This window comes from Colossoma macropomum, unplaced genomic scaffold, assembly GCF_904425465.1.
Source record: "Colossoma macropomum unplaced genomic scaffold, Colossoma_macropomum, whole genome shotgun sequence".
NCBI lineage: Eukaryota > Metazoa > Chordata > Actinopteri > Characiformes > Serrasalmidae > Colossoma > Colossoma macropomum.
In genome coordinates, this window is record NW_023494810.1 from 21,309,052 (window position 1) to 21,331,647 (window position 22,596).

Sequence of the window (22,596 nt, forward strand, 5' to 3'; positions counted from 1 at the left end):
TGCTTTTTATATATATACATATTATACTCAGCGAATAATTTGAAATTCTGCACTAAAATTACTTATTATATGTATATAAGTTTATGCCCTGTAGAGAACAGACAATTGCAATTGTCTATACTTCTGCAAGTAATCACTCTAATTTTATCATGTATCTGTAATTTGATTACTGCCTTTTTTCTGCAGTCATAGTATCCTGTTACAAAGTACTGTTACAAATATTCTGTTACCACCTGAGTCTGAATATGTGTAGTTGAAAAGTGTGTAGTTCAGGTCTACAAAGTTAGAATCCTGACCAGTATTTTGTTCCAACTGCCTGGCTTCGCTTGTTAGCCCAAAGCAGCAGCAGAGGTGTCCAGTCAATTAGAACAAAATCCTGGGGAGAATTTTTACTGTCTGGACCTGAATTATCCAGCTCTGTTTGATACTGAAAAGGAGCCCAATATTGCTTTCAAAAGTGCTTTTAGTTACGGGTGAAAGTAAGAAAGGTCACTCAGTCTCTCAAGTGGTGGCATGCTTGTGTGTATTTTACACAGTGAAATGATGTATGCTATAGCAAAGTTTGCAGAAATAGCTTCCATAAGATGGTTCCAATGCTATAAAATGTGTACAGTTATATGCAGAAGAACTACCCCATTCCTATAATGATACTGATGTAAATTTGTGAAAAAGGGTACTTTACCCCTTTGCATGATCTGGATTACTTCATGAATTTCACTGAAAGTGTGATCTAATCTTTGTGTAAGCTGTAATAATACATATAAAGACAAGCAAATGCAACATACTTATAATTTTACACTACCATATGTAGTGAACAAACTGTTTGAACAAATTATTGGTGGTCATTGATGGAAAAAGTGCAAACTTCTAGAACAATGAGCTCTGGAAATCTCCAGGTGTGAATTCTACTTTTCCATGCCGTAGAAATTCACACACAGTTTCGTTCCCTAATCTTCAGAATAAAGTTTGGTTCACGTTCAGTACAGCTCAATACATACCTCAGAAGAGGACTGTAGAGGTTGCTAATAGGGGTTGCATGACTTCTGATTTGTGTTATATGATGTAAGTTGAGTCAAACTAAAATAAAGCCTAATAAAACCACAGGAGAAAGGAATGCTGTGCAACAAGAGACTTTAAAAATTCATGTCAAAGCTAAACTCCACAGGTGAGTATTGTGTGACATGCCCTTTCCAATGAGCCCTGGATCACATTGCTTGCCACCAGAGATACAGCGACTGGAATCCAATTTTATATTCAACGTAGTCGCACCCTAGGCAGCCTTACCGAGATTCTCTTCTCACCTGTGGAGGAGGTCCAGAGAGCCAGAGAAATATAGAGCACCTTAATTTGCCAGAAATCAGAGTAACTTTCTTCGAACTTTACAGGATTATAGGACGTTATGCCACCTCTCCAACGACATGACTTTTTTTCATAGTCTTTGGGAAACCAGAGTTAACAATGTTCAATTTCTGATCTTTGCACCACTGCAGATCAGCAGAGAGAAATGTTAGAATGAAGCCAAGCTACACAGGTCAGTAGAGTGTGACGTGCCCTTTCTAACGAGCCCTGGGTCGCATTGCTAGGAAACCAACCTCAAAATTACCAGGCTCCTCACCTGTTGTCTTCTCTGAGGCATCCATGTTGTTAGTGTGATAATCATGTAATCAGCGACTAGTCAACATCAAGCGGCATCGCCGATCAGTAAAGTGGACAATTTGTCAATAGTCAAACCAGTTGTACAAATTCAGCCAATCATGCAGAAATCCAGAGAATTTCCTCACAACTGATGTAAATTCTCCCAGGCTGTACCATCTAAACTAACTTCTGTATTGACAACACAAGGAGCTCATAAGATCATAATGCTTCAAAAATGTGAACACTTCTGACAACTTTTAGAATCCAGGTGCTGCTGATAGTAACATCAGTAGGTCATGTGCAGTAGGATCTATGCTCCAAATGCCTTCTTTCGTACTTTCGAAGCAACTTTTGTGAGGTTAAGTAAGCTTTATAGCAGTGTTTCTCAACCCTGATCCTGGAGGCCCACTGTTCTGCATTTTAGTGCTTTTCCTGACACTTTAACCCAATAATAGGCTGTTAATGAGCTGAATAGTTGCAACAGGTGATCAGAAAACACTAAAAAGTGCAAGCCAGTGGGTTTCCAGGATAAAGTTGAGGAACACTGCCTGGGGGCAGTCGTGGGCTGGAGGTTAGGACCAGCCCTATGACCGGAAGGTCACCGGTTTGATCCCTTGAGCCAACAGTACGTAACTGAAGTGCCCTTGAGCAAGGCACCTAACCCCCAACTGCTCCGCGGGTGTTTTCGACCTGCCTGGCTACAACAACATAATCCAGTTCAGTAGCCTAGCATTTTAAGCTGGAAACTCTTACATGATGTTACAAAGCAAATTTTGACCTAAATTAGGTTGATTGTGATTTTTGCCAACATTCTGTAAACCTTACTCAGCCTTCCAAGAGTTACTATGAAAGAATGTGTTTCTGAGTGAAGCACGGATGGGTCAATTCACCTTGAAGGCAGTTGACTCTGAGTCTGCAGACATTCTTTGACTTATCCCTCAACTCTCCCCCTCTCTCTCTCTCTCTTACATTAATCACTCTTCCGAAGTTTCTGTTTTTAGGAAATGGCTTCTTCATTCAATTGGGGGTATACTGGAGGGAACTGGAGGCGAAGAGAACACTGGGATACTGGAGGGACGATGATCTGCTGCCGAGAAGAGGAACATCACCTGCCTCGGGCTCCTCTGCGAGATTTTAAGAAGCTGAGAGCTATTTTGCAAATCTCCAGAAACTAGAGAAACTCCTTCCTGTGGTGAGTCCATTTCAGTGAGGCGAAATGAATATTTATGCTCATTATAATTGGAAGTAGAATTGCTCCAGGTACATCTGTGGTAGCTCTGTGAAATTATGCCCCTTGTCGACCAAAGGCATATGGAGCTCATGAAACATAATGGCAAGAGAAATTGTAGCCTAAGACCCTGACTTTGAATGAGCTTAAGTGCTTAAGCTTGATTTAAAGGTTGCACTTGTTCTGAGTTGCGATATAATCCACCGCCCCCCCCGCCATGCTGCCCCATCAATGTTCTGCAATTAACCAAGCCATTTATCAGTCCAAAATGGTTTAATAATACCTCAAAATAGAATTTAACACACAGTCATCTAAATTATTTCTGAAAGGGAAGAGGAACACTGAATAGGAAATTCAGGGTGATTTACTGTATGTACAGCTTTTGAGGTGATAGAAAAAAAACAGTAGCCAACAAATGATATCAAATGGAAAATAAAGAGCGCTGCGTTTAGTTAGAGCGAGGATTACTGAAACGAGGGGGCACATCAACCACAAACTGACAAAAACTCAAACAAAGCAGGATTACCATAAATGACGTACTGTAGAAAAAGGGGTTCCCCACATTTGAGAAGTGATAGGAGCAGAGCTCATAATCCCTAATGCTGCTGACAGTTCCCTTGTTTCAGTTAAAAAACGAAGGACTCTCTTTTCGCCTTGTTAACCCCTCTTCGGCATACGTATGTCATTCAGTGATGCTGGGTCTCCTAGATGGTTCAGCGCAGAGCTCTTCACTGAATAATGTCACCTGACAAGCTATTAAGGAAAAGATATTGTTTTGTATTCAATCTTATCCATTTGCACAAAGAGGAGTCAGCACTATCTTTTCTTCAGATGCGTCCCCATTAGCAGAGTGACAGGTCTAATGTCCGTTCTTTCCATCGCTTTTGAGAGAGAAAGATAACTGACGTATTCTTTTTGTTCTTTTTCTGCTTTTTTTTAAACAAAGAAGATGATCTGTGAAAGAAGATGTCTTGATTCACTGTTCACATGTTGGCCTGCATTGCTTGGATCCTGAAATGTTCCTTTGCACATCTTCCACAATCTCTTTTTCCTTCCATGTCACGTTGAACAGAGACTCTGGTACGCACACAGTGGGTCAGGGCTGAATGTCTGTTGCTAATCAGCCTTTTGTCAGAGCTTTTGGCATTTTTTGGAGGGGGCGCAACAGCGCCGAGCCCTAATTAGCCCAGAGGTATGTGTGGGGGGCCTCTCTCAGATGTAAAAGACATGTCCATCTTTATGAAGAGGTCACTCCAGCCTGTCTCCACTGGATACGAACATTTCTGAAATGAACATATCTCTTGACAAAGCTGGGTCTTTCTGTACTGCACTCAATTTAGCTCATATTAGCAAAGAAAGATACTGAATGTATGGTTATGCAACATATTAAAAAAAACTTCCTTTCTTTTATGTATCCTTTCAGTGCCTGTTCTTAGACATCACCTTCATTTTTAAATAGGCCTGTGTCATATTTTAAAAAATATAAAAGTGACATAGAACTCTTCAACTACTCACATCAGGAGAACGTTCTATTCGACAACAGTTTCCTCTCCCTTTGGTGCAAAGTTGAGAGCCTTGGAATGTCTTTCGCTTAATTCCTTTACCCACACATCAAATCAGTCTCTTCAGCAGTATGAAAAATATATGAGTGCTTCATATCATGTTGAAACCCTCAGGTCTGTGGTGATAGCAGACTTGTAAAGTTCAGAAGTTGCTTACAAACAGAATTAATAATCGAGAGCTCTCCTGCAACCCGCATCAACCCCAGCTTTCTGTGTGTGTTTCTGTATGTGAATACATGAACAAATGCTTTCATTATACATATATGTGTTGTATCTTTTCCATTATAAAATAAATACAAATGAAATCTCTTTTATTACATCACTGTAATTGTAATTGGGAACACTCTCTTTGTAATGCAGATCTGGCAAGTAAAGTTCTGTTTTTGTTTCAGGAGACTGTTAGTTTAGACTGTCTGAGAGCTGTACTGTGAGTAGCTTTACAAAGCTTGCACGGTTTCTGTGGCACATCCTCTTCGCGCTCTTGAACTCAACATGCCTCTTTTGTTGGCCCCTGAGCATCATGCCCTGGCTGAGCATCACTGATCTCCTTTCCACTGCCCTCTGTTGAGAGTTTATCTCTGTACTGCTGAAGTGGTTCTTTCAGAGACACTGCTGGAGCCATAAAAGCCTTTGCCTCCTGGGTCAAAATGGTGGTATGGGGTTTTTCAAACTCTGGTGTCTGCTCTTTCCAGTTGAGCGTTGCTCCCCCTTGACAAGCCCTGGCTGCCAGCAGAAGTAGAAGGGCTGACACGGCCAGTAGGACTGCCGGGGTCAGGTCTGGAGAAGGAGCTACCATGGGCACCTCTTTAGTCCTGAGATGGACACAGGAGGTGTCATTTGGCCCCATATGAAGACAAATCTTGTAGTGGGTTCCTGGTTGGAGACGAGTTAGGTTGAAACCCCTAGTGCCAGCCAGTATTCGGGTACTATGCCTATGGTGATCTTCTAAGCTGCCATTAGCTATCCAAGAGAGTCGGGCAGAAGGAACGTTGTGGCCAGCTTGCCAGGACAGTACAGCATAGTGTTCTTTGATATCTCGTACCTCAAGACTATCCTTACCTCTTTGAGCACTTGTCATGTAAGCCCTGCTTGCTCCTTCCACCTTTAGTGTCAAGCTCCTTGTGTCAGCCCCAACCAGATTCTGTGCCACACAAGTGTAGAAACCAGCCTCCTCAGGGGTAATGCCAAAGATCTCCAGAGTACCCTCTGTTAAAACCTGGTAACGTCCAAAGCTGGTGGAAGGAGTTAACCTTAAACCTTTTGGAATGACCCAGTAGATATTTGGGTCTGGCTCTGCCAGTGCTCGGCAGTGAAGGGCTATGTTATCCCCATGTTTGACTTGGATGTAGGATGGGAATGTGCTTGGGGCTATCAAAGGCAGGCAGCTATCTGCCATTTCTCTGAAGGAAACTTCTTTCACTCTCCTGGCTTTTAACTCAGGGGGTTCAGAGCAGAATGTGGACTGAGGCTCAATGAAACGAACCGGTTTGTCATCCTCTGCGCCCACCCAGCGAATGAGGCAGTCACAACGAATGGGATTGGTGTGCAGACTGATCTCCTGTAAGCTTGGCAGAGACCGCACAGTTTGCCGGTGCAGGGCACTCAAGGCATTACTGTTAAGCATGAGACTCTCCATGCTCGGCAGTTTCTGGAAAGCCTGAGGATGGATGTATGACAGTCGTGGATTGTTTGTAATTTCCAGCTTGGTGAGCTCAGGCAGGTTTTCCATTGCTGAGTGCTCAATGGAGACTAGCTCCTCCATGTTGTTCAAACCAAGCTCCTTCAGGTGAAGCATGTCCCTGAAGTCCCCTCTTTGCACCAGCTGAATCGGGTTTTTGTTTAGGTCCAGAAATTTCAGGCCTGGCAGTTTCTGCAGTGCCTCTTTTGGGACTTTGGTCAGATGGTTATCGTAGAAGCTGATGCTCTCCAAGTTCAGAAGCCCTTCGAGAGCTCTTTCTGAGATTTCACGCAAGCCCATGCCTGCCAGGACCAGGCTACGCAAAGATCCAAGAGGTTTAAAGTTGAGATCTTGGATTATGTCCACTGGATTTCCCCCAATCATGAGGACTTCCAGTTGAGGCAAAGCATGGAACCAACGCCTGTCAATTATCACAAGATGGTTAGAGTTGAGATGAAGCCTCAAAAGATTATCTAAACCCTTGAAAGCCCCAGGAGAAATGCTTCTGAGCCTGTTATGATTGAGATATAGCTCCTGAAGTCTAGGCAGTCCAGAGAAAGCTGCTTCTGGCAGGTGCCTCAGCTGGTTCTCCTCCATGTGTAGGCTGAGAAGAGCTGGCAGGTCGGTGATTCTCAGGTTACGGGTACTGATGAAACTGTTGTGGGAGAGATCCAACTCAGTCAGATTAGCAAGACCTTGGAGTTCGTTCTGATCCAGGGAACTGATGAGATTGCTCTGCAGCCTGAGTGTTTGTGTCTCTGGAGGGAGGGATGTGGGCAGCTGGGTAAGTAGAAGATCATTGCAGTCAACAGTAGGAGCCTCTCTGTACACAGACTGGGGAGAGTACCAGGGCTTGATCTGGCAGACACACTGGTGAGGACATGGTACCCTCCAGGGCATGGAATGAATAACCAGAGAGCTTGCAACTCCAAACAGGAGATGAATATGCACAAAAAACTTTGTAATCACTCTCATTTTCATCACTGAAGTTAATTAGTTATGTTATCTCTGTGTACAGGACCTTTTTTTTTGGCCCTTTTTTATGTCAGCCTTTCACTTATCTGTCCATGTGATAGACGAGCCCAGAGTTCACTTGAGTCTTGCAAATAAGTTGTCTGCAAAATTAAGTTTTCTCTGTTTCATCTTTTCCAATCTTGTGGACTTGTCAAAAAAGTTGAAAGTGAACTTTCTTGCCTTGACAGCCTTGGAGTATGACTCAAAAAATGGGTTTGGTTCTGTATTTAGTCCATTGATCTTACATTGTGGTGCAATAGAGGGGATTCAGGAGCACTTCAGAGGCATACCTGTAAGAGACAAAAATAGGACACTCAGGGTAGCACTTAGATTAAATCACATATGTCATGAGTCATTACATCATACATCTGAGCAGTATTTCATTTGTTGACACTGCCTCATTATTTATGGCTTATTTTAGTGCAATATATGGAAGGTCTTTTTTTATCCCAAGCCATATTTTCAGTGAGACAAACATAGTTTGTCATTTTCTTAAATTTGCAGCTTCAAAAGCAGTACAGTACTGGCTAAAATTAGATGATATCGCTGTGTATCATAACACCTTGCATAATTTGCAGCTTGTAAATTTCACTCTCCCTAAAAGAGGAGCTCCAAATTAGTTCTGGGACATTACAGCCAAATTTGGCTGCATTTCTCATCGCTGCTGAAAGATGACTACCGCAGAAATGTGAGAGAAATGGAGACTAAAATTTAGTGAGTCTAATTCATGGCTTTAAGATTTTTTGCTCTGCAAATAACTAAGGCCTTGATATTACTCATCCTCAAACAGCTTCTGAGGAAAGGGAATGGGGAAGGAATAACATGTTCTTGACTAGATTCATAAGGAAGCAGCTTTCAGAGAATAAAATGAAACATAAAAGAAAGAAAAGCAGGGTGTGCACTAGCCTATTTTAAACCTTGATGCCCAGAGTAGCCTGTCATTCAGGCCTTACATTCAGAGAGGCAAAGGGCTTTGCAAAATGAAATAATACATATGAATTAAACGTTTTTATGCAGCTCAGGATATACAGAGTGGACCATGAAAATTTCTGTTATAGTTCTGTGAGGTATTAGCATAAAAATGAGCAGGTTGCAAGACTTTCATCTACATAATCCTCAATTATGCTGTGACTGTACACTTTCAAAAATAAAGGTGCCAAAAGGTTCTTAGGAACAATGCCATAGAAGAAATGCTTATGGTTCCCCACAGAACCTTTCAGTGGGTGGTTCTTTAAAGCTAAACTGAAATCAAAATTGACATTTTTTTCTTGTAAATTCATTGCCTTTGTCAGATTAGATTCATAATATTAAATCATTTAACAGCGGACCAGGACAAATGACCAGATAAAATGCATCAATATAGAATATTTTACAACTTTGAACCTGTTATCAACCAGTCACACAGACATAATTCTGCATGACATAGTTTACAATTGTCTTGCAGTTGTTTCCCCTTTTTAATTGTTGCTGCAGTTTTGCCAAAGAGCACTTCTTCTTTTTTAGTGTAGTGGATCCATTTTTGCACCCAAACAGACATTGAGCATCATTGATATGTATTACTTTATTAAGATATCAATTTTGATTGGCCTTCACCTGGTTCACATGTAAAAATACTGCAGCAGTAAGGACAGACCAGCACGCAAGTTTTCTGAATCTGTACCAAAATCTAGAATTTTCCATCAAAATGTAATGACTTCACTTACATCACCATGCACCAGGTACACCTCCTCCTCCCACCACCCCACCTTCCATCAGTGACAACGCTCAGCTAGCTCAGAGAACCACTCTGATACTGAGTTTTACTCTACAACATGGATGGAAAATGCATTGTGGTTTCCCACTGACGTTGGGAAAAACCTCAACTAAAACCATTCAGCTGAATGATTCTATAGAGACCCAAAAGTTATTTTATTATGGTATCACTCCAAAGAAACCTTCACTCTTAAAAACAAGGTGCCACCAAGGGCTCTTTCAGCGATGCCATAGAAGAACCACATATGGCTCCCCTGAAGAGCCATTTGTGAGTGTGAAGAACCTTTTAAACACACATATTGTAAAGTTTCCATACCAATTTAAGACTTTCTTTCCCAGAACCTTTACATCATGCAGAGGTTCTTTAAACTGTAAAATGGTTCTTCACACTCACAGATCTCATTTACAAAAGCAGTTTTCTTAGGAAGTGTCTGTTGAAAGGTTTTTAGGGTGGTTTCACTCTTATTTTTAAAAGTGTTCATTTGCTTTTATAGCGTATAACGTATAATTATGTAATTTTTGCTTTTAACACATCAAATTGTCAAATAGTCATGGTTGTAGCGCTCTTTTGGTTCTTTCAAATCTGCAAATCTGCTTTTTTTAGGTAGAAACTGTGTTGTGTGGCTTCTTCTACAGATTGTATCACATGTCCTTTATTACATGCTCAGAACTGCAGCTAAGTAGCAGATTGGCAAAGACTTTCCTCTTGCTCTGATTGTTGCATCCATCCCCCTCCCCTCTCTTTTACTTCTTCCTGCCTTGCTAATCCATCCTTCTTCTGAATGCCCAATTAGTCCTAATGTTCTCCCTGTCTCCGTTCTCCAATCCGCCAGGGATCTACCTGACGGCTCTGAGACTGTTCGTTATTCACTCTCACACACACACTCACTCACTCACTCACACACACACACACACAGTGCACATCGATGGAGCATGTGTGCTTGCGGCCCTGGAGTTTTCCCCGTCCACCCATCAGAGTGCGTGCTCTGCCACAGAGCTCGTTTAAAAAGTGTCAGCTTCTCAGTGGCGTCTCCGGCAGAAACTTGGCCCCCATGATGCACTCCGTCACTCCGGCCGAGCCACTCAGCCGCGTTCCACTGATTCCCCGCCCGCCTCCTAATAAGTCGTGAGGGTGCCGTGAGCGCCTTTAATGCGAAGTGAATGGAGATGTTTGTGTGTGGGCCCCTCCTCCCACCCTCTCCAATTCTGCATCCTGAATTATGCATTCACTGCCTTCGCCTGCTAATCTCCACTCCCGCTGCTTTCACTCTCATTTTGGCCAGAGCAAAATGGACAAGAAAATGCTCTCTGACAAATTGAAGCGTATGTGGAGGTGGGGGGGGTGCTTGAGTGGGGGCGGGGGGGGGGTGCTTGAGTGGGGGCGGGGGGGGGCGGGGGGGAGTTGTATGAGGAGGGTGCAGCAAGGAGCGCCTCTGTTTGTTCTGAAGGAAACAGCTGTTGCCAACTGTGGCGCTGTGTGGGTGTATCTTCGCAGTTAGTCCTACATGAGCGCAGCTCGTGCTGCTATCTGTCATTGCTGGATAAATGGCTTCTCACCTATTGCCAGCCATAATGGTATTATAATGACTCCGTGGCTGATGCTCTATCTAGGACGGCGTGTGTCTTTTGCTGCTCTACACATGTTCTGTGTCATTTCAGCAACAGTTTGAGGAAATAGCCTCAAGGATCCTCAAGGTGAGTATATGCCCCTCACTGTGCATTTGTGACTTTGTAGAACTCTGCCACTCACTTTTCTCTTTCTCAGTGAACCAGAGCAAAGGCCTGTTAAATTCATGAGGGATTAAAAGAATACTCCAGCACTCCAGCGTTTTTCGTCTGCCTAACATATCTGCAGCATACACTCAAACACTGTGAAAAGAACAGAAAACAAGTGCTGCAGCACCTGCCCATTGGCTTCTGTTCTAATTGTATTTTGAGTCATTTTTTCATATAGAATGGGGTCTAGACGTCTGAGACCACACTGAAATTCTAGGATTTATTTTTTATTTATACTTGGAAATAAACAACAAAACATTTTAGAATTTTGAAAATTTAGAATATTCAAATTTAAGCTATTTTGTGAAATTGACCATGTTGAGACATTTGTACAAAACGTTTTTTTTTTGTTATCTCTTTTGGTGCAGCTTTTTGGGCAGTTTGCACAAATCAAGTAGTTGTCACTACCATAACAGATTCAGACTGTAGATATTGGCAAGGATTATATTATGATCCATTTAAACCCAAAGCACTAATTTAGATGTGTCACCCCAAATCCTAACCCCTAAATTTCAATTTGTGAAAATAATCCCCGTATTTCTGCATCCATGTCCCTCATGGCCACATGGTGAGCCGTTAGATCAAATTGTAGTGGCGTAAAAGTGTCCCAAAGTCTGAAAATCGGTGTGTAATGTTAAGAATTGTCAAGTACTCATATTTTCAGCAATTAAGTAAAGTTTTTATGTTTTTTCTGAAAAAATATGTGAACAACTGTTCAAAGCTGTGTTTGCTAGTCACATACTGGCTAGCACTTGAGTATTGCTCAAAATTAGCTAAAATTGTCACTACTCAAACAATCACTACCGAAACATTTGGTAAAGTTTTAGTAGTGTTATGATTGTCTTGGTAGTGACAAAACAGAATGCTCAATCATTAAGTCAAATAAAAATAAATAAAAAAAAATCAAAGCATAAAGCCAGTTAAAAGTCCAAAATGTGTTTTCAACTCTGACTTTGAACCAATTTGGTAGAATCATCCATATATGAGCAAGGGGGAACAATGCCAGTACAGAATGCCAGTGCTTGTTTTGATATTCATCATCTAAGGCTTTGGCAAAGGATGAAAAAGGAATGAAAAGGGAGGAAAAAGGCCTCAGTTGGTACAAGAAATGGGAGAGAGTTTATGAGCTGGGTATGGATCAGGCCAGATTCCCCCGAGCTGTGAGCCAGAAGTGAGAGAGACAGAGATAACAAAAGATTTTCATTCGAGATTATCACTGACGGCTACTGTGGTTATGGAGAAGCATAAGAGCCCTGAAAGCCTTCTGTTCATAATAAGCTTCTTTTGTCAACAATAGCCCATGTGAACTGTTACATTCTGCCCATGCAGACAGCGAGGCATAATGGAGAGACAGATGATTATAGGTCTTACACTTTGTGACAACTAGAGATCAAATAATGTTGTAAAGTTTCAAAGGATGTGTTGCATGACGGCTGCCTGTTGACACCTTGTCCTATACACAATGATATGATGATGATAATGCAGGAGGTGCTGTGTTGTATGTTTATTACACTAAGTTATACAGTATAGAGATGTGAAATCTACTTAATGAAAGCCAGCAGATGTAATGGAGGATGTGTAATTCATCATTTGAGGCATTAAAGATATAAAGTTGTCATTCTTTACACTGACATTAGCTCCTCTTCATTTTCCTATTTGGAGCACACCCACTTAATTATTGATTTCACTCTGTGAAAAAAAGAAAAGTGAGAAGCATATCTCAGCAGCACTTTGTTCCCGTTAAACACATTTCATGTTCATGCCTTGCTTTGTAGATCAGAGGGATTAACTGAATTTGCCTCTGTCAGTTTTATAACTGCCCGCTGTTTGCTTGTGCCATGATCCCTGATTGGAGAGAGAGTGGGTGAGCCACATCCAAAGCTATTTTTCCTACTATTCCAAGGGCATAACTTGTTGAACATAGTAGGCAATGAACAGGACCTTGCTTTTTAAAGATATACAAAAATAACAATCTAAACTAAACTAAAAGAATTCCAACCTGAAAATGCAATATGGTGCAAAATGGTTACAGAAAAAAAAACTCCTCTCAAGTGATGTAGGAGGGTATAATAACACTAGTCAGAAGTCCAGCCATGGACAGTTATTTCTGCTGGGTTTGATAGTGACAAAATATAGATATTAACTGCAGTTCCACAGTTAAGAAAAAGAATATAATGAGATCTTATGAGGACTATGTTATACAGGTAACATCACTCTTTTCCCCCAATGGTTTGATGCCTGTGAGGCGTATCATGTTATCTATTAGCAAGAGGACTGTAAGAGCTATGTTGTACAGGCAAGCTACAGTAATAATGTTAAACATCTTAGACAGTTAGGCACCAGGCAAATACTAATCTGCCCTTAAAACAAAACCTAATTTGCGCCTCTTCTGATTTTCTGCAGAATAACTGAGGAAAAACATATTGTAGCAACTTACTACTGGCTAGTGCTGCCTCCGAAATATGTTGAAGGTGTTGCCGTGTGAGCGGCCATGCGCAGAGTCTCATGGAAAGTTTGCCCCTTCCTAAAAAGGAACTTTAATCTTGTTTAAATGTCATTGTTTACTAGCTTAAAGGTGTGTTGTGTGTGATTTGTGGTTTATTATGTCTGGGGTATGGATATATTGTGTTGGGTGGTGGTCTCTGTGAGGGTGAAGCCTGTGGTGACCTCTGGTAAGCCTTATGAGTTCAGGGCTTTGTATGTGCCTTTCTGCCCTTGTGTTTAACCTCTCAGGTCGATGATGTTGTACATAAAAAACTAAATTTCATGGGAATGCTGCATGCTACAGACTTACTTTCATTTTTCTCTAGCTAGTGTTTTGCCGTTTCAATAAGGGCTCCAGTGCAATCCTATCCCTCTCAGAAGCTTTGTAATCCAGACTTGAACTGCACTGTCTTTTTGGAGACTTTATAATTAATCTATAATGACAAATCCAACACTGATTGTTGCTGTTAGCCATCCACTGATATCTTGGGTCGAGTCTGTTGACCAATCAGAGGCTGTGTTCCTGACTCATTGACCAATCAGAGGCTGTGTTCCTGACTCGTTTACCATTTAGAGCCTGTGTTCCTGACTTGTCGACCAATCAGAGGCTGTGTTTCTCCAATATTTATTATATCAGCGTTAGTAATAGTGACATTTTTATTGTAGCATTATAGTAAATATTTCTAGCCAACATTTTCTAAACAAATAATTATTATCAAAATTAATTATATGGGGGGATTACATAGGCGAGTTATAATTATTGGAGAGCTTGTAACCCCCTTCATCCCTCCTGGAAATTATGCCTATGGCCTATTTGCTCCTTCATCACTTCACTGCTGCTGAATTTTCCAGAAAAAAGGGAGCAAAGTGGATCCGTCTGTACTTTCAGAGTGAAAGCAAGTTTCCAAGTGTCTACTAATAATAACATTCTTTCACTATGCACACACTTCGAAACACTTGCCCGGTCATCGTGGGTGGTTTTGCCACAAAGTGTTTTTTTTTATTATTTTTGTGAGCGCTGAAGGACGACCTTGAGTCATCTTCTTCTTATTTCATTATTAAGCAAGTTATCCATGCTATAATCACGAAATAAAGCCATAAAGCTCCTTCTTCATATTCAACAAGCCACTTTTCGGCTGGAAAAAATGTACAGTGATTAATGTTTTATTGGGCAGCTGAATTGACTGCTATTCATATTTCATGAAGTGTGACTTCAGGTTATTAAATAAAAGGGAATATTTGAATCGATGTGGAATCCATAAATTGTTATGGTATGCAAATGAAAGGTTGTTAGCAGACCTTCTCTGCCTCTACTGATTTTGATAAAAAAATCCACTGTCACTGGACAATACTGGGATGGTTTAGATAGATCCTCAGGTCTTAATTAATGGCAAATTGCCCATTTAAATGCACTTGCTTGAATTTTTGGATTTTTTCATTTAAAAAGTGGTGCATTTTGTTACGTGAGTGCACAAAAAAAGCTTCATTAAATACTTTCAATAATTTGATAACACTATTTTCATTGTGTGAATGCAACAGAGCAACAGCGGCTGCACGTTCCAATCAATGAGTGTATATGTCATATGATCATACATACAGTCAATGGTTTCAACTCAATTGTTGCCTCTTGCACTTGTTCCTACAGCTCATGTGTTCAAGTTGCTATTGCTTTTGATTAGGACCCTATGAGCACTGTCACTGTATTTGTCTCAAGGTACTGAAGGTATCACGTTAAAAGCCATTTAAAAGCAGTACTTGAATGAGAGGGCTACAGTTGCAGATGCTACCAGAGCAACATAGCATGTGAGCAGCTGGGCTTCTGCATGCACTACTATAGATGGTTCAAAAAGACAAACTAGAAAAATATATGAACAAAAAATAAGTTGTGTTAATGATTTATTGTGTTAATCTGTCGTTAATGCATTACTAAGATTTAATAACATGCTAATAACATGTTAATGACATGAATACATGAAATTAATGTGTTAAAATTTTCAGCCTTAATAGAAATAAATCAAAACTCAATGTTATTTCTTCATGATGAGAGCCTTGTGCTAGAAGAAATAATTTTTTGTCCATTCATTAGAGAAATATGATATAGTAGACCCTACTGCCTTGCCCTTTTTATGTTGTATCACTGATGCTAAAGTTCCACTCCTCCATAGCTGCCCTACTGTGTTTTTGGTTGTCCATTGTCTAGGTGATAACACTAATGTTCCTCGTGTCATAAAAAATTGTTTTTACAATCATTATTTATGCAAGTTCCTCCTCTCTAATGTCGCACACAAAACTACATGAGTGCTAATACTTTAGCACTCATAGTTCATAGTTTGTCCTATTTAAACATGGATTATGCCCATGTATTAGCATTCTATGTTCATTTTTGCCTAGCAATAGATTCTTCATTAGCCAAGGGCATTTTCTCCAGGGCCTTGAGCCAGTATTTTTCTGCACAATGATGAGATGATAGTGACAACTTCTAGTTATTAAAAAAAATAAGATTTATAATATGATTTATCTTGCTATTGAAAATGGGTTTTATAAATTAAATCATTTTTTTTAACACTTCAGCCAGTTTTACACACATAAAACAAAAATTAAGTATTTAGTTGAAAAATAGTTATATACACCCAAATTCTACATAGTTATTTATTTATAATGGGCTCCTTTAAAATTTTTAATTAAATGAACTCCATATAGTTTGTTCACAAAACAGTGATCTGTATTTTATGCCCTGTAAAAGTATTTTTTGAAGTTCAGATAACTCAGCCCAGTAAATTAAAACTTAACACTGCTAAACACAGCTAAACAGGTGAATCGGTAAAAGGCGATACAACGTGATTGGGTATGAAACGAGTATTCATGAAAGGTTCAGTCACCACTTTACGAAAAAACTGCATAAACAAATAGTCCAACAGTTTGAAACCAATGTTCATCAATGTATGATTGCAAAAAACGCAGGGATTTTGCCATCTAGACCCCATAAAATAATTAAAAGATTTAGAGAATCCAGAAAAATCTGTTGGTATAGGTTTGGCAAAGCCAAATACCAATACTGAATGTCTGTGATCATCAATACCTCTGATGGCCCTGCATTACAAGCAAAATGCTTCTATAATGAATACAGTCATGGCCTTGAGAATAGTTCAGAAAACATGGTTTGTCACTGCATCTTCAAATGCAAGTTAAGGCTCTATTATGCAAAACAAAAGCCAAACATCAACAACGTCCAGAAATGCTGCCGACATCTCTGAGCTAAAGCCCATCTGAGATGAACCGGCATAGAGTGGAAATGTGTGCTGTGGTCTGACCTTGGTCCACCTTTGGTTCAGTGTGTTTTTGGAAGTAATGGACGTTGTCTTCTCAAGGCAAAAGAGGAAAAGGACCATCTTAATTTTTACTAATGCAAAGTTTAAAAGTGAGAACAGAACATGTTTGCCTTCTTATGTAAAGTTTCCATTTTGCAGAGACACTGTATTAATTTACAGAATTTACTGGTGTCATTGCCTTTCACATGAATAAAACTTGTTATATCAACACAATTTGTGCCAAAAATAATAAACTGAAACACAGCAAATGTGCTGATGAAAAATGTTTTCTTCGTATGCCAAGGAATCACACACAAATCATGCAACTGCAAAGCAATGTAGTGAGGTTTTTCAGAATCTAATGGATTTGATCTCTCCAGGTGTCTAGACTGTCCAGCTTCCTTCCCTGTTGCTCTCACTTGTCCATGACCCTAATGATTGATTTCATGCTGACCCTTGCAGCAGCCCCAGACAGGTGGGGCTGCGGCTGGTGCCACAGTTCCGCGTCTCTTCCTTCCTTTTCTTCCCTGCTATGCTTTCTGGGCTCTTGCCTGATAGCAGTGTGCTCAAAGTGGACACGGTTGCCATGACTTTACACAGGGAGCTTTGCTGATGGCTTGTATTGACTAGGCCTCCACAAATAGCACAAATATGCTGTGCTTTTCTCCCTGCTATTTTTGGAGGAGGTCTTTTTTTCTCCCAACTGTATACATGCAGCCATGCTTGTTGTAGCACTTCATTTTATTTTATGGTAGTTACAGGCAATATCTGGTAAATATGCTTTTCATGTTGCTATTTTTACAAGCTTGACACTGTAACAATAGAAGAACCCTTTTGGTGCCATATAGAACCCTTTTCAAGAAGGTTCTATATAGCACCATCTTTAGCACATTCTCCATCAATCTAAAGAACCCTTTCACAATGCAAAGAACGGTTCTTTAAGTGTTCATGATTCTATATAGAACCATTTTCTTTACTAATAAACCCTTGAAGAACAATCTTTTTTAAGTGTGTACAGCATTCTAGCCATTAATCCACCTTCGCTACCTGTACTTACCTGCTCTTTTCTAGCAAGCATGAATGTATTTTTTAAAGCATGTTGGTAGCATTAAGCTTCATGATGAATAGACCAAAAGAAATGATAGAAAATCTCTTGGAAAAACGTTTGGTTACCTTCACTTACATTAAGAGTAAAGTATGCTATTGCTTTCTCCTGTAAGTTATATTTTGCAAATACTAGGTTTTGTTCCAACAATGGCAATATGCCGAAGGATGTTTGGTATTTCTCAGTTGAGTTACTCTGTACTTACATATACAACTTGCAAAGTATGTAATGATCATTACTTGTAAATGTACTACATAATAGTGTATTAAATACTGAGTGATTTTTGCATTGTGGCAATAAGCACTGGTAGTTTTTGCAAAATTACCATGTAGTTCGATATTCAACATGCAAAGTATGTACCAGATATTACTAGCAATCATAACACTCATTTAGCTATTAAACGCTCAGTACTTTTGTACTTTTATGTTTACAATCCAGCTGCTCCAGCTACCAAGTATACACATATAAACATATGCATGTGCAAGGTGGTTTTACGCCAGAGGTGGAATTCCTACCAGGCTATGCCAACCCTTGAGACAAAGAAGAAAGTGTTTGAATAATGAAGAGGTAACAGCACCTGGGGCTTTAATGGCTTCATGTTAGTTGAATATTCTACACCTATCAAAGGAAGTAGACATGAAACATGGAGAGGGGCTCTTCACCGTGCTGCTCCAGGAGGCCCCAAATGGATTAAGCACAAGCGACCTAATGGATGGTGCTGAGGTAACTTTGATGTGGAGCAACTATGACAAGGCAAAGTTGAACCTCATCTGCTATCGCTGAAGATTTTCTGCTGATTAGTTTCACTTGTCTGAGTCAGTCTGTGAAAAGAAATGAGAGAAATTTTCCCATTTCCTAAATCGAATTTTGTTTTTTCTATGTTCTACCCCCTTGCTTTTCTCATTTAGAGGAATCCCCTGGAGGTCCCGGATGCTTTAGGTCTACAAACTGGTGCTTTCATTTAATTTTGTCAGGAGCTGACATCAATATGCCCTCACTTTCACCACGAGTCTAGTCAGATTCAGTCTGCAGCCAACTCATCTCATACACCAACCATAGTCTGCTGTGTTTTTTCCTAAGGCAAGTAGGAGGCAGTTCAACCCTTGCTCCAACCTCACGGTGTCCCTCTAAATGCCATTTACGTTACACAGACCGAGTGTCAAATGGAGGCTGCCGCTCCAACTGGAAAGGGGGGGAATGGAGGGAGCAAACAACTGAATTGAGACCGGGCTATTATTATAACTTCAAAGGAGCCTGAGCTGGCACGCTTAGCAGCCAGAGATGCTCTGTGCTCCTTCAATTTTTAAAAGCTTCTGATTAAAGACACAGCATGGGATGAGGCTCTCTGCTGGAGAGATCACCTGCGTTTGAAAAGGGAACGAGTGCAAATCTGAGCCAAGCTCAGCCCTGATTGCCTGATACATAACTGTGTTTCATAAGCCTCTCTCCCTTTTTTGTATTTAGGTGATCAAAGTGATGGAGTCAATTTGCAGTGGAATTAAAAATTGGCCCTGCAAGGCAGTCAGCAATTAAGCTACATTCGCTCAGTGGATTAAACCAATCAACATGAAGCACACTTCTGTCAGTCTTTAAACCACAGCATTATACGTAAATTCAGACACACAAACAAGTATCTATATCTATGTATGTATGTATACAATTCAGATTGTATATCCATTTTTTCTGTTGAGACCACTATCTATCTATCTATCTATCTATCTATCTATCTATCTATCTATCTATCTATCTATCTAAAAATGTCAGCTTTTTCAGTATGTAGAGTGTTCACTTTTTAACTTTATTACAATTTAAGTTTCAGCTTTCAGTTTTTCTAAGAAATCTGCAGGGATATTTTTCCAAACCTCCAAAGTTCAGTCTTAGAAGTTGGTTGCATTTTCTGCTTTGCATGATCCAAACAATCCCAAACATATTCAATGATGCTTGGGTCTGGACTGAGGTCTTGTTCTGAGTGACGTGCACATCTGTGAAGGCACCATTAATGCTGAATGATATATACATGTTTTGGCAACATATGCTGCCATCCAGATGATGTCTTTTTCAGGAAAGGCCCTGATTATGTCAGCAAGACAACGTCATGTTCTGCATGCATTACAGCAGCATTGAAAAAGAGTCCGGGTGCTAAACTGACCTGCCTGCAGTCCAGACCTGTCACCCACTGATAACATTTAGTGAATTATGATATGAAAAATATGACAAAGGAGACCCCGAACTGTTGAGCAGCTGAAATGAGTGTTGTTAAATGAAGAGGTGATGTTTCAATATATTATCCCAATTCTTTTTCAGGGTATATTTTAAGGGATATCATACAAGTCAGTGTCTAATTAATGCTGCCCGATGCATCATTAATATCTCATTTGATTGTAATTTTGTGAGTGAACGGTTTGCAACTGTACACACTGCCACCAAAACAAAATATTCAAATGTCTGCATCTTTCAGTAAGTTTTTTTTCCTGTTTTGTAAGGGTCTGAGGACTGTTTTTCATCCATGTTGAACTGAGGAGTTATTCAGTGGTTCACAGGCTCCACCAAATGGCTGCTTCACAAGCAGAGCAACGAGGTAGAATAGATATATCTGTCACGCCTTATGCAAGAAGATGCTTCCAATCTGCTAAACCTATCCACAGCAGGAACACGCAGCTGCTGTTGCGAGTGCCATACAGCAAAGCGTGACGGAACGCTTTGATTGTGTTCACATTCAGCTGTAAATGTTCCCTTTTCTTTCGGTGTGTGTAGAAGCTCTCGGAGGTCGCTGCACTGAACGCATCTGATGGATATGAACTTTAGCTCATTGTATCATTCTGATTAGCTATTCATTTTGTCCCCTCTGCTGCAGCACCCTCCCTGCCTTATTCCCGAGAGAGTGCTGTATATTACACTCACCTTCTCAAAGAATATTGACCTTTATAATAATTGGATGGGTCCTGCGGCATGAGCACACAGGGAATTGATGGCAGCTTGTCAGGGAGAAAAAAAAAAAAAGAAAAAAAGAGCTATTGGGGATTATATATGCTCTTCACAGATGCAATCGCTGCCATTAGCCATTCGTCTTTTGTTGTTGTTTAAAAGAAACCATGTCCTAACACTAAAAATAAGTTGCGATATTCTCTCTCTCTCTCTCTGTCTCTCTCTTAGTGATCCTCTGCATAGCTGCCGTCATTTATTCCTTGGAAGGAGCTATTGCAGTGGTTGCTGCAGAGTTGCCATGGAGATCTGCCTCCGTGTTTCACAAGGTCAGTGTGAAAGTTGAGAGAGCTGCGTGCTGTTCCTTCACACATACACACGCACATCGCCCGTGAGTTGCCATATGGCTAAATAGATTTCTGTTTTTACACTCGCTGCCATGACCATTTGCAGGATTATGTAACATCATTTTCCCACTCTTCTTCGGCATCCATTTGATGTACTAGTAATAACAAAAACATTCATTTGCATTCCCTACGACAAAACAAGAAGTGGTAACAGGGCTGTTTCTTGGTATAAGCAGTATAAGCAACTGCTTAGGCAGGGCCCCCAAGCCCCATAAGTGTTATTTGTGTTATTGTACATATACATGCATGTCTGTGTATGTATGTGTGTACACTGACCAGCCACTTCATTAAGTACATATATTTACACTCTTTGTCCATTTTATCAGCTCCACTTATCTTATAGATGCACTTTGCAGTTCTATACACTCTTACAGTTCAATTACAGACAGTTTCTCTGCATACTTTGTTAGCTCCCTTTCACCCTGTTCTTCAGTGGTCTGGACCATCACAGGACCATGACGGTGGATCATTCTCAGCACTGCAGTGACACTGACGTGTTGGTGGTGTGAAATCCACGTCATATGTCTTTATGCATTAAAGTCACACGACCAGGCTGAGAAAGAATTTCTGGCTTGATATTCATAATCATTATACTGATAAAGATGATGACAATAGTAGATCATTTACATACTTGGAAGACACATTGCTCACTACTTTCTCTTTGAATAAACTTTTAGCACACTCGCTATCATCAGATTTATCCATTTGGGGAAGGGTTCTATAGCATGATATTACAAAATGTTATTTACCACGTTGTATGCAATTACACATTTCCACCAGAGAGGTCTCCAAATCCCCAAAACGTGTGTATTGCACTTTTAAGTATGTTTGTCATACAGAAAAATCTTCTATCCTCATAAGCTTTGCTTGAAAAGCACAGGATAAACAGTGGTGATACACACCACTGAGACTAATTTACCCTATTCACACCTACAAATGGCAAAATACATTTGTTATTGTGTTCTTGATTTTGACAATAACCACTTCGTGCTCGTCCAATCACAATCCAATCACAAGCTTGTCCATTAACCAGCATGTCCAATGTGTTATGATGTTTTCATGCTCTCTCCTAGCGTTCTTTTCAATTTAATTTAATTAAATTTAATTTGATTTAATTAAACTTCAATTATCCCCACAAGGCAAGTTCAAGGCTGGCATAAAATCACAGAAAACAGAAAAAAGTAGACTCATCTACACAGTGTAAAACATCCAAAATTCTGTGTATGAACATAATTAGGTTTCTGGGTTTATGTGAGAATTGTTGAAGGTTTATGAAGACTTTCCTGGAGGCAAATTGCTTGCATGAGGACAAAGAGGTCCAGACCTTGGTATTTCCAGAAGGCTTTATTTCAGTTAATTATGAGATTCAAAGTGGAAACAGTAATATCCTGATAATGTATTAGCCTACTATGCCAAAAAAAAGCTTCCATCACAAGACAACTAAGTCAGCATTGACATGATTGGTTCTCAGCTGACCTCACAACAGTTAAAATTGCCCACTATATTTTTTTTTTAGTTTTTTATTTAAGTTTTACCTACTCAGAGTAACTTTGACTTCTTGAGATGTACAGGTATGGAGCACACATACTATAGGCTTACATATGACAAAGCTATAATATAAATGTGAGAGTTTATTAGCGGAATTAACAGATTATGTTTGTAAAATGCAAACCCTATGTTGTGTTTTTTATTCGGACCACTTGTAACACTGCTAGCTAAATCAGC

General features: G+C 40.1%; 1 protein-coding gene across 1 annotated transcript in view; it reads right to left on the reverse strand.

Annotated features, from left to right (window-relative positions):
* Positions 1-3,117: 3,117 nt before the first annotated feature.
* Positions 3,118-22,596, reverse strand: part of lrrn2 (leucine rich repeat neuronal 2) — an 84,883-nt gene continuing 65,404 nt past the window's right edge. Inside the window, exon 2 of the mRNA XM_036559828.1 lies at positions 3,118-7,407. Within this exon, the coding sequence (XP_036415721.1) occupies positions 4,913-7,084 (2,172 nt within the window). The 5' untranslated portion in view covers positions 7,085-7,407 and the 3' untranslated portion in view covers positions 3,118-4,912. The remainder of the gene's footprint in view (positions 7,408-22,596) is intronic.